At 47.6% G+C, this 17248-nt stretch overlaps 1 protein-coding gene across 3 annotated transcripts in view; it reads left to right on the top strand.

Moving 5' to 3' along the window:
• The window catches only part of LOC129868358 (homeobox protein cut-like 1), a 244473-nt gene that overhangs the window by 46817 nt on the left and 180408 nt on the right, over nucleotides 1-17248 (top strand). For all 3 annotated transcript variants that reach the window (XM_055942277.1, XM_055942278.1, XM_055942279.1), the window contains exon 2: nucleotides 4465-4575. In XM_055942277.1, the coding sequence (XP_055798252.1) occupies nucleotides 4465-4575 (111 nt within the window). The remainder of the gene's footprint in view (nucleotides 1-4464; nucleotides 4576-17248) is intronic.

The following is a 17248-nucleotide window of genomic DNA, read 5'->3' on the forward strand; positions in this document are numbered from 1 at the left end:
CGGTTCATGTTGAAGTAGTATAAGCAGTGGTCTGTGTGTTACCCTATCATTCTCACTAGCCTATGCCATAGCTCCTACAGCTATGCCATACAGTAAATTAATCATATAGCCTAGGCTATTCTTACACAGATTCTGAACTAAAAATGCCAGTTTCTATACACCAAGGCCTCATATAGCCTGGACACATTCACTTTTCTGGGAGAGCCCACTGAGGGCCAGGCAGCTTCTTCCCCCTGCGTGCTGCCATAGAGTTACATTGGCAGTGCCCGTCCAACAAGGCTCAAGGTCATTGGACACAGATAAGTCAACTTTGATTGGACTGATATGTGTTTACTTCATTGTTTACCACGTCTTCTAGCTAGCTGAAAAGTTATATAGAATCATGTTGACTCTCCTAGCAAAGAATTTGGTCAGGTGACCCAAAAAGTGATATATTGCAGCTTTAATGTTTGCTGTGGTCCAGTTCCCTGGGTATAACAGTAACTAGGCAATAGATGAAGAGAGGGAGTTGCTTTATTCTTAACTGCACAATCTTGGTAACAGGCAAGCAGACGCACTCAGAGTGGTGTTTTGCCTGCGTCCCAATACTCAAACAATGTAGCAATATTGTAGACTCATGCTGAATTTGACTATGGGAAGTAAACTGATCAGAATTATAGTGTTTGTGTGTTTAGTGGTTTCATATTAGCTTTTTTAATTGAGTTTGCTCCACCAGTATTTTCATGTTCTAATCACCACTGGTGAGCTACGTGGGTGGATGAAGACAGGGGGCTGGGGTTGGGCTGACTCGTCCTGTTGATAAAAACATAATTACTCCTCCCCCACCTCCCTGGGCCCAACCCCACCCCATTCCCCCTTTCCCGCGGACGGGCTCAGAGGGGTCCCAGAGACGCGCCGGCGCATTAGGACATGGGTTAGGAAGCCTAGCGCTAATCAATTTGAGTTGATTAGCCAACTCGTTTGCATAATGGGCTTAACAGCAGCATCTGCTAATCAGTCTCAAGAGTGTTAACTTGACTGTAGCTTTTGGGGGAACGTGGCGTTCCTCCTTTCCACTTCTCCAAACCACCCTCCTACGTCCCTTGCTCACTTATCCATTCCTCTCTAGTCTAGATACAGCAGGAGAGTGAGTGAGGGAATACAGTTGCTGAGAGCTACAGTACAGCTAGCCAGTGCTAATGCGTTAGCTCCCAGGGCTAGCTAACTCTATATCCTTTCTATTAGCTTGTCTTCCACTCTGCTCAGTGTCCCTGTGGCAAACCCTGCTTTCTGCAGCCTTTCTGTCATGGGCCCCCCGGCGCTGATCGCCAGAGACATGGAGGTAATGGGGGTGGAGGTAATGTGCTGCGGGCCTCTCCCTGACTCTGGGTCAGTGTTGCCAGCAGGGTAGAGTGGCAGTGCCAGGCCCACCAACCCCTCTACTATGACCTTGGAACAGTTCCCCCCAGCGCCCACTCCACAGAGCTGTAATTAGCATGCCCACCACGGCAGAGGTGGCGCCACGGGGGTTGTGGGCGAAGGTTGACGTCTTGAAATATGATGCACACACATGGCATTAAAAAGACACCAACATTTTTTATTGTACCCAAATCATTTTAGCGTTGGGGCCGAAGTAGGAGGTGCATCGAGGGTGACCCATCTGCTGACGTTCCTAAAAGGAACACAGGCTTTATTTCCTAGATTGTCCTCCTCAGTGAAACATCTCTTATAGCAGACTTGGGGAGGATCTGGGAGCAGATAAAAGTGGGAGAGCGAGACTTAGAGAGTTGTACTGTGCGCTCTAGCTGGCCCCTCCAGACGTAGTGGTGGTGGTGGTTGGTAGTGGTGGTGGTTGGTAGTGGTGGTGGTGGTTGGTAGTGGTGGTGGTGGTTGGTAGTGGTGGTGGTTGGTAGTGGTGGTGGGTAGTTGTGGTTGGAGGTGTGTAGTGGTGGTGGTGGGTAGTGGTGGTTGGTGGGTGGTGGTGGGTAGTGGTGGTGGTTGGTGGTGGTGGTGGTTGGTAGTGGTGGTAGTGGGGGTGGTGGTGGTTGGTAGTGGTTGGTAGTGGTGGTGGTGGTGGTTGGTGGTGGTGGTGGTTGGTGGGTGGTGGTGGGTAGTGGTGGTGGTTGGTAGTGGTGGTGGTGGTTGGTAGTGGTGGTGGGTAGTGGTGGTTGGTGGGTGGTGGTGGGTAGTGGTGGTGGTTGGTGGTGGTGGTGGTTGGTAGTGGTGGTAGTGGGGGTGGTGGTGGTTGGTAGTGGTTGGTAGTGGTGGTGGTGGTGGTTGGTGGTGGTGGTGGTGGGTAGTGGTGGTGGTGGGTAGTGGTGGTGGTGGTGGTGGGTAGTAGTGGTGGTTGGTAGTGGTGGTAGTTGGTAGTGGTGGTGGTTGGTAGTGGTGGTGGTTGGTAGTGGTGGTGGGTAGTTGTGGTTGGAGGTGTGTAGTGGTGGTGGTGGGTAGTGGTGGTTGGTGGGTGGTGGTGGTGGTGGTGGTGGGGATGGTGGGTAGTGGTGGTGGTTGGTGGTGGGTAGTGGTGGTTGGTGGGTGGTGGGTAGTGGTGGTTGGTGGGTGGTGGTGGTGGTGGTTGGTTGTGGTGGTGGGGATGGTGGGTAGTGGTGGTGGTTGGTGGTGGGTAGTGGTGGTGGTGGTGGTGGGTAGTAGTGGTGGTTGGTAGTAGTGGTAGTTGGTAGTGGTGGTGGTTGGTAGTGGTGGTGGGTAGTTGTGGTTGGAGGTGTGTAGTGGTGGTGGTGGGTAGTGGTGGTTGGTGGGTGGTGGTGGTGGTGGTTGGTAGTGGTGGTGGGGATGGTGGGTAGTGGTGGTGGTTGGTGGTGGGGGTGGTGGGTAGTGGTGGTTGGTGGGTGGTGGTGGTGGTGGTTGGTTGTGGTGGTGGGGATGGTGTGTCGTGGTGGTTGGTGGGTGGTGGTGGTGGTTGGTTGTGGTGGTGGGGATGGTGTGTCGTGGTGGTTGGTGTGTCGTGGTGGTGGTGGTGGTGGTGGGTCGTGGAGGTTGGTAGTGGTGGTGGTGGTTGGTAGGGGTAGTGGTGGGTAGTGGTGGTGGTGGTTGGTAGTGGGTGGTAGTGGTGGTGGTTGGTGGTGGTGGTGGTGGTTGGTAGTGGTGGGTGGTAGTGGTGGTGGGTAGTGGTAGTGGTGGTGGGTAGTGGGTAGTGGTGGTGGTTGGTAGTGGTGGTGGTGGTTGGTGGTAGTGGTTGGTAGTGGTGGTGGTTGGTTGTGGTAGTGGTGATGGTGGTTGGTAGTGGTGGATGGTAGTGGTGGTGGTGGTGGCTGTGTGGATTAAAGTCGAGGCTGCAATCTGGCTTGCTCAGTTCCAGCCTAATTAACGTGATTTGTTCCCTGCATCTGGCTCCCAGATGTCAGCCTCGACTGCCTCTCTCTCTCTGCCTCTCTCTCTCTGCCTCTCTCTCTCTCTCCCTGCCTCTCTCTCTCTCTGCCTCTCTCTCTCTCTCTCTCTCTGCCTCTCTCTCTCTCTTGCTCTCTCTCTCTCAGAGCAGAGACGACACACGCAAACACATACACAGCGTCGGCGAAGGCCCATCTTGACACTGCTTGTCAGTAAGTCACTTCACACGTCCCAGTCCAATGGGGAATTATGTCTTCAGACTAACTATAGATACTTGTGGATTACATTATGACAGTGTAGACCTATATAGGTTCAGAGTCAGACATAACATTGTGTAGGGGGCTTCATCCTCTGTGTGAATATTCGAAAGCTTAGGCTAGTAGCCTGGCTGCGGAGGCCTCTGAATAGTACTATTAGCCTACAGTATAGTCTCCTCCTAGCCTGACCTGTCCATACTGATCTAGTCAGTGTTTATATCTCCTCTGGGTACCTCTCTCCCAATATTGATGATTTGGGATCTGCCCTATGACATTTACATGCCTAGAGACCATAAAGGTTGCTTGTGAATTTCTGCCTGTGAGAAAAGCTATTTTCCTTTCTCTCTTGAATACATTTTTTAGAAGCTGTGGAAATGCTGCCTGGATCCACGTAGTTGTATGTCTTTTTCTACACTTCTGTCTGTAGTTAAAGGCGGAAGATGTGCTGAGAGAAAGGGGGGGGGGGGGGAGAAGGGAGTGTGTGTATGTGTACATTGTATGTGTGCGTTCACTGTACAGTGTGTGTACAGTTTGTGTGTCTGCAACTGTGTGTGTGTGTGTGTGTGTTTGTTTTCCATATGGGGTGTGTGTGATGCCAGCCAGTAAGTAGTCATGGTGCCTGTGCTAGTGTCATATCTAGGTCTGTCTCTGTCTGGAGGGAGAGGAGAGAACACGATGCTGATTCTGTCTCTCTTTCTCTTCTCTCTCACGCTCCCCCTCTCCCAGTGAAGGGCTAGTGGTGCCAGAATACAGGGGGGGAAAAGAGAGTTAAAAGAAGAGGGGTTTTCTTGTTTGTCTGCTGATGTAAATGACGGTCACCCCCCACAGAGCCCTGTGTAATCATTTTGTGTTTTCTCCTCCTCCCCTCTTGGTCTCACAGAGAGAACTGAATACCACAGCCACAGCCCTGGCCAACAGACAAGATGAGAGCGAGCAGTCCAGGAAAAAGCTCATTGACCAGAGCCGCGAGTTCAAGAAAAACACACCAGAGGTGAGTGTCTGCTCTGCTTCTGCCTGTCCCTATTTCCACACGCGCACACACACGCACGCACGCACGCACGCACGCACGCACGCACGCACGCACGCACACACACACACACACACACACACACACACACACACACACCACATTAGTAGAGGCACGACAGACAGGATGTGTGTGTCTGTGTTGGTGTAACGGACAGGCAGCATCATGGCCGAACAGACGTGTGTGTAGACCCTCGTCATCAATGCCTCTATTGTCATCCGACGGGGACGCATCACCCGTCCTCTTTGTCGGAGACAGGGTCAGGGGCGGGGTCAGGGAAATGGTGCCCAGTCAAGCGGAGGAGACAATGTCCTTTCATTGTTCACTGGCCCTCCGCCCCCCACCCTTCTTTCAGCTGCTTCCACTGGTGTTTTGTGTGTTTTTATTTACCTTTTGGACAGTGTCTCTTCCTCTCGAGCTCCTCATTTGTTCCTTCTCATTGGATTCCACTTCCCATGCGATCCAGTTAGCCCATCCTTACATTAGCCCATGCTAGCATAGTTTATTAAAGCACCATTCATTACATGTCATTACATAGGCTACTCAATGCTCCTCCATCTTGTAAGCTCCAACTCAAACCAGGTTTGTCAGTACAATCTGAAACCCTCTGGGAATCCCATCAAAGGATGACCGTAGTAGTCAGTAGTCCCAACCCCCCAGCCCACAGCCACCCCCTCAAACTGAACTCTATTACTCCACTACGACCACCTTTTAAGGAATATTCCTTGCCACATGGTTGGTCAAGGCTGTTCTGGACAATTTTGATCGTCCCTGCTGCTTTTCTGTGAAGTCATGTCTTGAGTTGGTAAAAACTAGCGACGCGTGTGAAGAGTTTTAAGGGGTGAGAGGTTCTTTATTTAAAGAAAACTCTGCTGTGGATCTGATTAAGCTGCCAGGGCTTAGGTATGCTGGCAATGCCTTGGAAATGACGGAACAACGTCCAACAGAGGCTTCAATTACCGATACGTCAACATATTTCGGCACAAGAAAAAGTGGCGCTTTTGATTCTGGTCTTTGATGACGACACTGTGATTCTCAAAATGGCAACCGAATTGGAGGCCCAGAATTGAACATTGTAGAACAGATGTTAGATTTTTGAAATATTATTTTAAATTACAACAAATGACCCTAAGAAATGCAGAAGTAGACTCTTGTCCGTCCTACCCTTAGCTTTGTCGACTGTTCCCAATGAAGAGTGACCACTATCTAGCCTATTCTCCTCTGCCTTGTCAGTTATTCTACCCTTCTAGCACCACCACCATCATTTTCACAGGTTGCCATTTTCTCATGATCCTAAAATGCATCGATGCTGATGATATAAACCCTCTATTCAGACAGAAAATGGGCCCATTTTGCACCTCAGAGTTCCTCGGGGGGGTGGATTTGTTTTCCACCTAAATCTTGTAAACACCAGGAATGCGTGACACTCCAGCTGTGCGGAGTGGTGCGGCCATTGTGTCCACCCGCCCGCCTCGGCTCCACGTCATGTGACCCTTTTGTGTGGTTCCTCCGTCGCCATGGCTCTACTCTCCACAAACAAAAGAGAGAGGAGAGAGCAATGCGAAATATAAAGAGAACGAAAGAGCGAGAAGAACAAACAGACTGCAGGTGGGAGGACAGACGAGAAGCTTAATTTACTTACTGTAGTTGAAACAGAAATTCATCCGTTCAAACAATATTGAATGTAAAATGGATAACAAAAAATACTTATCAGATCATATGTACTGAATGCACTATTTCACCCACACACAGTCTTAGACGACGGCTTGGTGTGTCTTAGGTCTGGGCCCACCTGAGTCAGCTCATCCTCAGGGCCCATTAGTCTGTTTGGGGATGTTACAGTAAGCTCCTCTGCCAGCCAGGTCATTGTCATTTCTCAGGGAAGTGCCCCCCCCCCCCCCACCACCACACACACACAGAGCAACGCAGCACAGCAGTGCTATGTGCTGTGTCAGCAGCAGCCGTACCATGCTTCATTCTGTGCCCTGATGACCCATGGTGCTCTGGCACACAGAGGCAGACCTAATGCACAGAAGACACAGAGGTCAGGATTCGGGTGACTTTTAGAACAGGAGGACAACACCTCAACAGGATAGAGGGGAGGACTGAGATCCAGCTTCTGTTCCACTCATTCATATCCCTTCTATGCAGAGGTCTGCACACCATTATGAGATATAATAACCTATTGGTGTGTTGTGTGTTTGATTTTGTATAAGTCTGTTTGTATGACGTCTCTGGAATGGACAGGTTGTGATCCATGGTATAAGATGGTATACAGCTGAGTTGTGAGCCCATTGGCAGGTGGTTTCTCTGGTGACTAGAGGCAGTCCTTATACAGCAGACATATTGAGGGTACACTGTCCATGTTTGGCACAATCGTTGGCTCACTACCCCAGAGGCCCCTTTCTTAGTCAGAGGAGTACGCCCCCATAAACCGCTCAGTCTACTAAGGAAGGGAGGGGACAAAGTGGCTTAGTCACTTTCAACATAATGGTCAAGTTTATGTAACCGTGAACTCCTTAGTTTCAGTTTGTCAGAAATTCTGTAAAAAATAAAAATAAAAATAATCCATTGAACCTCAAAGGAGTGATGGATCACTATGTAGACCTGGGCCTCCACGAGGAGATCACACTGATGTGAGTTGAAATGACTGATGACATAATGAAAATGTCTCTTTCATTAAGAGTGACATTGTGTCAGTTCTGTCAGTCTTCCCAGCCTCAGATATGGCTTGAGAACTTTATTTGGGGACTTTAGACGAACCCAGGACTTATTCCGAATGCTCAGAGGAGGCCGTTAGCCAGCCTTGATGAAATATCTACTGAAAGTCAAGAACAGATACAAGGATACAGTGCGATAGCAAACACTATTCCTATATGTGTTCAGCTGATGCAGTGCTCCGCCAAACAAATATAGTGTTGTCCAGGGAAGAGCTTGGATAAGAATGTCATGGCCATTGTGCTCCTCTCCCCTACAATTTGATCACGGCAGCCATTGTTGCTGCCCCACCCCCTCCCCACTTCTTCCCTTTTCTCCTCTCCTTTTTTTGTCTGAAAATTCCTTCCGAGTTACCACTCCCAACGAGTGTTGATGAATAAATGGAAAATAAAAACCTGTTTTGTCTCTGCGTCTCTAATAAATCAGGCTTCTTTTCCATATAAACCGTCCAGGACTGCAATTTATGTTTGAGCTTAATAACCCGTTACTAAATTAATCGTGCTGGGGTTTTGGCTGGGAGGCTGTGTTCTCGGGGATTCTGTGAACTCTGTAAGAGAGGGAAAAAAGGAAAAGGGAAAAAATAACTGCTCTAGTTGCCAGAATGGGCCCAGAACCCAAGGTACAAAACATCAAGGGGTTCCGGCAGAAGGGTGGAAATTTCATCCCTCTGTCGCTTGGAGCTGGAAAGCTACCTTAATTACTGCTCTGTTCAGAGGGGCTCAGGGTTGCTAACTCAATGTAGTGTTTCATCTCGTCTCTCTGAGAAGGGGAGTTATGGACACCCTTTCAAAGTGTTTCATCTCGTCTCTAAGAAGGGGAGTTATGGACACCCTTTCAAAGTGTTTCATCTCGTCTCTCTGAGAAGGGGAGTTATGGACACCTTTTCAAAGTGTTTCATCTCGTCTCTCTGAGAAGGGGAGTTATGGACACCTTTTCAAAGTGTTTCATCTCGTCTCTCTGAGAAGGGGAGTTATGGACACCTTTTCAAAGTGTTTCATCTCGTCTCTAAGAAGGGGAGTTATGGACACCTTTTCAAAGTGTTTCATCTCGTCTCTCTGAGAAGGGGAGTTATGGACACCTTTTCAAAGTGTTTCATCTCGTCTCTCTGAGAAGGGGAGTTATGGACACCCTTTCAAAGTGTTTCATCTCGTCTCTCTGAGAAGGGGAGTTATGGACACCTTTTCAAAGTGTTTCATCTCGTCTCTCTGAGAAGGGGAGTTATGGACACCTTTTCAAAGTGTTTCATCTCGTCTCTAAGAAGGGGAGTTATGGACACCTTTTCAAAGTGTTTCATCTCGTCTCTCTGAGAAGGGGAGTTATGGACACCTTTTCAAAGTGTTTCATCTCGTCTCTCTGAGAAGGGGAGTTATGGACACCCTTTCAAAGTGTTTCATCTCGTCTCTCTGAGAAGGGGAGTTATGGACACCTTTTCAAAGTGTTTCATCTCGTCTCTAAGAAGGGGAGTTATGGACACCCTTTCAAAGTGTTTCATCTCGTCTCTGAGAAGGGGAGTTATGGACACCCTTTCAAAGTGTTTCATCTCGTCTCTAAGAAGGGGAGTTATGGACACCCTTTCAAAGTGTTTCTTCTCGTCTCTCTGAGAAGGGGAGTTATGGACACCTTTTCAAAGTGTTTCATCTCGTCTCTAAGAAGGGGAGTTATGGACACCTTTTCAAAGTGTTTCATCTCGTCTCTAAGAAGGGGAGTTATGGACACCTTTTCAAAGTGTTTCATCTCGTCTCTAAGAAGGGGAGTTATGGACACCCTTTCAAAGTGTTTCATCTCGTCTCTCTGAGAAGGGGAGTTATGGACACCCTTTCAAAGTGCTGAGTGTCTCTTCCTCTCTGCACTCCTGGTGAGGATATTTTTGGGTTGTTCAGTTCACCTCCATTTTGGCTCAGAGTGCAGACCATGCTAGTGTTGCATGTGACTTCTCTCTCAAACTTATTTTTGTCTGAAGACAGTAAAAGAGGGTATTGATTACTTTAGTTTTTAGCTACAGATTCCACCCGATAACTTCTCAAGGAGTTGTCTGGTATTAAATTGAAAATAGGGGGATTTCTACACCTCTTTATATACTACTGTTCTTTGTAATGCATGAGCGTTCCCGGTCCTTTCTTTTGTCAAGTGGAATGATAAGACGGAACAGGTAGTTTAATGAACAATGGGATTTCTAGCAGTGTTATCACTGCTTGACCTCACGGCTGTACGGTGTTGCAATTGACCTCTGCCTGATAGAGGCCTGATATGTCCACCTTACGCTCCCCTCTTAAAGAGACATCCTTCCTTTCTGCTGGAAGTTGTTTGTTTTCCAAGAATGAAATTATACGGCCTGTTTCTTCTCTTGTTCAATACGGCTTTGTTGCCATCGGAGAGAAAAGGACTGAATTCTGGGACACACTTTGTGAATAAGATACGAGGGCATTCAGTAGGTTAATTCATTCCAGACATGTCTGCGTGGAAGAGGTTCATCTGATTCTGACAGAATTCAGGGATTCTGTCTCGGCCCTTTCCCACTTTGTCAGATGATATTTGAGTTTGATATTTACCTTGTGACATAAGATGCCCTTTTTTTATCGGAGTAGGAGTCTAACTGTGTGGCATCACCAGAATCATGAGAAGACGTCATAAGTACTCGTCAGGTTGACCTACTGTTTTCCATATGAAAGTTGGTAAGAAGTGACCTCCAGAGAGGGTGAGGACTGAGCTGAGTGTCTGACTTGAGTCAAAAGAGGGCTTAATTTAATCACTGTCATCTCTGTTTATTTTGTATCCTGAAATAGTCTAACCAAACGAGGGCCCATGTTTGAATCCAAATTGTATTGCATTGGAGTTGTACAGTCCATATTCTAATGAATGTCACTCAGTATGTCTTTACCTCAAATGAAGTTTTTGTTATTTTCAGTCTCTCAGTCAGACCACTTGTCCAGTGCCCGTAGTACTCAGATATAAAGCTCATCAGAATGAATGCCCTGCATTTGGCAAGAGGGCTGTCGATGACTCTGCTTGCGCATACTGTACGTAATTATATCTCTACTACCAAGCTTCTCTCAGTGGTGCCCCATGAAGGCGCCCACGTATGCTAGTGATCCTTATCCCTCTCTGGCTGTGGCTGTGTTGAAACAGGCTTTAGAGTGTGATTTGCCCATATGTGGACAGTTTGGGCCGGGAGTGTGAAAGAGGCTTTAGTGTGATAAACTGCCCTGAAATGGTTGTCTGAGCTGCTTCCACAGTCAAACTATTTAAATAAAGCCATATTCATCCCCCGCCTGTCGAGCTCACATATTTCCAGTTCAGTAATGTATTAGAAGCATTGATAGCAGGCCACGTCTAAAAAAATATATATAAAAAAAATAATGTAAATACCTCCACCAGCCTAAGTTGGCCTTTTGATAGCAACTCAATTCTGAGCATTTCATCTTAACCAAATCCCATGCATATTAAAAGGGTGTTTATAAACCGTGTTAAAAATACGACTTCTCTTCTCAACAACATCAATAAATTGAGCATGTTGGACATCACAAAATAGCACTGAAGCTGTTCATGGAGACACTGCAGGAGGCAGACATGTCTGTTTTTAAACTGGTGTTTATCTTAATCTGAAATCAGAGTTGACTAAACATGGAGCCTCAGATCAGGTTTAAGGCACAGTCTTATGCTACCTGTAAAAAGAACATATGTACAAGATCCAATCAATGTGAAAATCAGTTAGGGCGGCTGGGAGCAGCATTACTGTGTACAGGATTATTTTTGCTCAGTCTGGTGGCCCCTGTGTTTGTTTGGGCCCTGAGTTTAGCGGGGGCCATTGGGTGGTGTCTTCGGCTGCAGTCGCTCAGCCCTACACCCACCCAGCCTTCCATCACCCTGCAACTGCTAGCCTGCCCGGCCCTCCTGCCTGCCAGTCGGCCCCGTCTGCCTCCCTGAGAATGTGCTGTGCAGTGCCGGGGGATTTCTGAGGCTGCCAGGGCCTATCAGAGGGAGCAGCAAAGTGAGCGTTCCTGACAAAGTGAATATAGTAATTAGGGCTGATCCGTTGGCATGGCGCCCAACCCTGACTGACTGGCGTCTCCCACAGTTAATTATAGCCCTCCTGTTTAACATGACGCAGGGATATTTACCAGCCAGACAGCCAGCCAGCGAACCAACCAACGACAGAAGAGCGAGAACTTCAGCCACCGACGCCTCCCCTTTTTTGCCCTCAAACCCGCCTATTGAGTTCAGAGGCGGGCCTGGTAATCCAGCCTGACTGAGGAATTTGGTGGGAGGATGGAAGGAGGACGGGAGGGGGAGGTCTGACTGACTGGCTCTCCCAGTCTACCACACAGCTCGGCAGGGGGGGTGATGATGTACGCCAAGGGGACTTCTCCTTGATGATTTTTAGCCGGACGTACTGTACTCTGTAGGGCAGCAGTCTGCCTACATAATGGACTGTACTCCATAGGGCAGCCGTCTGCCTGCATCATGGACTGTAATCTGTAGGGCAGCCGTCTGCATGCATCATGGACTGTACTCCGTAGGGCAGCCGTCTGCCTGCATCATGGACTGTACTCCGTAGGGCAGCCGTCTGCCTGCATCATGGACTGTAATCTGTAGGGCAGCCGTCTGCATGCATCATGGACTGTACTCCGTAGGGCAGCCGTCTGCCTGCATCATGGACTGTACTCTGTAGGGCAGCCGTCTGCCTGCATCATGGACTGTAATCTGTAGGGCAGCTGTCTGCCTGCATCATGGACTGTACTCCGTAGGGCAGCCGTCTGCCTGCATCATGGACTGTACTCTGTAGGGCAGCCGTCTGCCTGCATCATGGACTGTAATCTGTAGGGCAGCTGTCTGCCTGCATCATGGACTGTACTCCGTAGGGCAGCCGTCTGCCTGCATCATGTACTGTACTCTGTAGGGCAGCCATCTACCTAGATCAACCCACTCCTCCTACAAAGGTCAACCAACTCCCCCTAAATTATTTGCGTTTTAGATGCATGCTAAATGAATGGGCGAGTGGGTGAGCAAACACTAACTGCGTAGTACAGAGATATATTCATCGAGGGAACATTATCCCTTGCCTGTGCGTAAATGTGTGTGAGGGTCGTTTGTTAATGTGTGAGGGGTTCATCAGAGAGCCAAGGCATCAGTGACATACACCATCACACCAGTGAATGACCCATTTCTCTGACCCTTTCTCTCACCATGAGCCCCCGTCTCTGGGAGACTCTGTGAAAAGAGGGGCCTGCTCCACCCATTCTACACCCGGCTGTAAATCTGAATACCAGCTTTTCTCAAAGACCCCAAAAGGAATGGAAATGGTCCCAATAATATAACTAATCCCTATGGAACTTTCCCACGCAAAGACTCTGCTTACCCTCATTAAGCCCCATTCACTTTTAATTAATCATTAATTATTACAATTACTCTGAGCACTGTGCTCACAGAATACAGTGTACTGTTTGAAAGTCACTTAATGTAACTTAATACCTAAATTCATTTCACAATATGCCATGATGCATTGAAAGATTATGCAAGATGATCTAATCTCGGTTATTGATTCTGTGCAGGCGAGTTGTACCTTATTTCCCAATCCAATGATGGGAAGCGACTCTTAGCAGTGATGGGCTTAGAGCCCTTTGCCCCCAAAGGTGTGGAGCACAGGCAACTGGGGGAGTCAGTCGCAGGTGAGTCTATGGTGTTTCCCGCAGCACTCCCTTCATCTGTCTATCAGGAGCGGCCATTTTGTGCCAAATGCACCAAGCGCATGCCCCAATGTGCCTCCATACCTGATGGTGCCTCACAGGTGGATCGCTGAGCCTAAAAACCCTTTGAAAAAATACAATAAACCACTGGAACTTGTGGACAGATGATGCATTTGCCATCAAATGCCCAAACTCATTTTAAGTCTCTCCCTCTTTTTTTAAGCTCACTTGTTTAATGCACTGGTCCATTGCATATCTGCCTCAAGGATTTGGTCCATCTGGTCAGCTAATGCTGGGGTTGATGGAAGAGTGGAACTGACAGGAGTTGAGCACATGCCATCTCATCACCTCTGGGGATCTGTGATTAGCTAGCTGCTTTCCACAGGCTCTCTGGGACAGAAAGAGGATTGCTTGTTGGGTTTGGAGGACCTTGGGGAGACAGATGGGCATGGGGCATCCCTCACTGCATCCTCGCTCTCTGACAGCATTCAGTACAAGACCCTGGACGCCAGCCTAGTCATCATGCCATCCTACTGCAGGATGAGGCTAAATAAAGGTTCTCTCCATTTTGGTCCATATGAAAGCACCTATTTTGGCTCCAGTTTCCCTTGGTGGTTTTGCCCATTGTATCATGTACTCTGATGGCAGTAAATCAACAATGGTAGGAATCATTGTTCCATATGAGGGTGGTCTCCGAGTGCTTACATTACAAACTAAGGTGTGAGGCCTCTTTATGCTAGCAGCTACATGTACATATGTGGCATTACTGGCATCTCAAATGAGATCATTTAACTCCCATTCAACATATCTTGGTTTAATTGCTTTCCCTCTACATAAAACAGATAGTTAGTTATTATTGTATTCCAAAGCCAGACACATGGCATTTACCCCCACTCGTATGCAAGGAAGGTTGGTATTACATGAAAACCTTGTGGTAACCTCTCCATGCCCCTGCGCAAATGAAAAATCCACCCACTGACAGACAATAACAACGTGGCACCCACTTTAAATTAAAGCACCCCATCACCACACTAGATAGAGGGGGGCGACCGGGGAGCTTTGAGTCCAAATGAAGAGGAGGGGGCCTGAGTAGATCAGGCGATTAGAGTAGGGGGAAATTGGATATGGTCCCGCTAGGCTCCGGGCTAGCCCCCCAGTGCGGGGGGGGGAATGATTGCAGAGCACAAGGCCATTAGACAGACTGGGAATAGGCCTTTCCCTCTGGAATTAAGCCACTCTCCCCGGCCCCCTATCCCAGCATGCAGAGGGAGCCTGGCCATCCGTCTTCCTATGACAGCAGATCTGTCACTACTACTACCCCCCCCCCCCCCCATTCCAGCAGGTAAGCCCCTGGATATCCACTAATTCATTAGGGTGCTGTTCAGTATTAGATGAAGGAGCTCATAATATACTCAAGCACACATGCTACATGGGCATATAAGGGCTGCACAATATGGGCAAAAAATCTATTTGCAATATAGATCAAAACACTTGGGTGAACTGTTGGAATCATTGAAATAGAATGATTTATATTTAGAAGCAAAGTGGAAAGCAGCATAGTTTTTGTTTGGAACAATCTGGTGACTTCATTTGACCAAACAGAACAGCCTGCAAACTTATAGTAAAACTAACAGTGGGGAGGAGGAACTGAACTGTTTGAGTGATGAATATCGCACATGTCAATATTATGATTTCGATGTGAATTTGATTAACTGTGCAACCCTAGCGCGTATGCACACGCAGTTTGCGCCCATACACGCACACACAATTACTTTCCTCAAGATTTGTGATCAAATTTGACCATCATTTGAGGTGAGATTTGTTTGTTTTGTCGTCTTAGGAGAGACATGATTTTGTGTGCATTCGTGTTTGTTTGTTTACCTTGAATTCTTAACACTTCACATACATAGCAACCAAGACGTTTATCCATATTTGTGGGTGTGAAAAAGAAGGCACTATTCGAAACCCCTTGGGAGTGTGTCTTAGTCTGTGCTTGTCTTTTCTAAATATGCCATTTCAAGTTACCAAGGCTATCGTTTATCTTTTTAATTAATAGTTTTATGTTTTGCATTTGTATGTCTTTATACGTGACTGGTAGTGTCTGTTTCTTTGTACATCTGCTTTTTGAAGTGTGTGTGTGTGTGTGTGTGTGTGTGTGTTGTGTGTGTGTGTGTGTGTGTACATACACACACTTATGTGGTCACATCCTCACCCCCCCTTCCTCTTTGCTTCGTCGCGCGGCTTTTCCCTCTGTGGGTGGTCGACGGGCGCGAGGCGCAGGCTTGCCCGGAGATCGAGTTTCAAGGCGGGTGGGAGGAAGGCTGGCTTCTGTCGCTCAGAGGAAGCTCAGAGCTCTGTCAGGGCCGTCCCTCCCTCAACTCATACGCTACAGACACGCACACAGGCACACGCACTACACACACCCCGCGTCACCACTGCACTCCCCCGGCCCGGGTTCTATTTACACAGGCTCCTCTTACAGCCAGTCAACGGTGTGCTTGCCTTTCCTGTGCTTTTCATCACCAGTCCACCGCAGGCCCACACTGGCCCCCGTATGTCCCCACTCACTGACAGTTGTCCCCCACCTCTCTGTCTGTGTCTCTATCCTTTTTCTTTCTCTCCTTTTTCTTTCATTCTGTCTTTGTTGTTCCTTCTCTCTCTCTCTCACACACAACAGCAACCCCCTTTCTTTTTGTCTCTCCCTGTGTCTCTTCCTTATATCTACGCTGAACTAAAATAGAAACGCAACATGTAAAGTGTTGGTCCCATGTTTCATGAGCTTAAATAAAACATCCCAGAAATGTTCCATACGCACAAAAGCTTATTTCTCTCAGATTTTGTGCACAAATTTGTTTACATCCCTGTTAGTGAGCATTTCTCCTTTGCCTGTCAGGTGGATGGATTATCTTGGCAATGTCAAGTAGCTTATTAAACAGCATGATCACTACAGGTGCACGTTGTGCTGGGGAAAATAAAGGCCATTCTAAAATGTGCAGTTTTGTCACACAACACAATGCCACAGATGTCTCAAGTTTTGAGGGAGTGTGCAATTACCATGCTGACTGCAGGAATGTCCACCAGAGCTGTTGCCAGAGAATTTAATGTTCATTTGTACTACCATAAGCCGCCTCAACGTCATTTTAGAGAATTCGTCCAACCGGCCTCACGACCGCAGTCGTGTGTCGTGTGGGCTAGTGGTTTGCTGATGTCAACGTTGTGAACAGTGTGCCCCATGGTGGCTGTGGGGTTATGGTATGGGAAGGCATAAGCTATGGACAATGAACACAATTGCATTTTATCTATGGCAATTTGAATGCATGCACTAACTCCATGTCTCTCATTAAACACTTTAAGATTGGCCTCAGAAAGTAGGCTATATGAGAGGATGGTTGGTACTGCCCGTATACACCATTTGGTTCCTGTGACAGGATCCTGAGGCCCATTGTCGTGCCGTTCATCCGCCACCATCCCCTCATGTTTCAGCATGATAATGTCTGACCCCATGGCACAAGGATCTGTACACAATTCCTGGAAGCTGAAAATGTCCCAGTTCTTCAATGGCCTGCATACTCACCAGACATGTCACCCATTGAACATGTTTGGGATGCTCTGGATCGAAATGTATGACAGCATCCCGCCAGTATCCAGCAACTTCGCACAGCCATTGAAGAGGACTGGGACAACATTCCACAGGCCATAATCAACAGCCTGATCAACTCTATGCAAAGGAGATGTCGGGCTGCATGAGTGGTCACACCATATACTGACTAATTTTCACATCCACGCCCCTACCTTTTCTTTTTAAAGGTATGTGAAATCCATAGATTAGGGCCTACTGAATTTATTTCAATAGACTGTTCTTTGAAATTGTTGCATGTATCTTTTTGTTCAGTATGTTTCTATCAGTTATTTATTTCTCTTCTCGCTCCCTTCCATGATCCAGTCAGTCACTCAGTGGTCAGGATTAGGTGTCTGGCCCTAATGCTCCCTGGCCTTGTGTTACAGGGTGCTGCTGCGACTGCAGTGCACCCACTAACCCCATGTCTCTCATTAAACACTTTAAGATTGGCCTCAGAAAAGTAGGCTATATGAGAGGATGGTTGGTACTGCCCATATACACCATTTGGTTTCCTTTCATGGTGTGATGTATGTTTTTCACAGGCTAGCTAAAGAAAAAACTCTATATTATTTCAAACCTAAAGATATATACAGAAATCAATCATATTTTCAATCAA

Source organism: Salvelinus fontinalis, chromosome 13 (assembly GCF_029448725.1).
Source record: "Salvelinus fontinalis isolate EN_2023a chromosome 13, ASM2944872v1, whole genome shotgun sequence".
Classification (NCBI taxonomy): Eukaryota; Metazoa; Chordata; class Actinopteri; order Salmoniformes; family Salmonidae; genus Salvelinus; species Salvelinus fontinalis.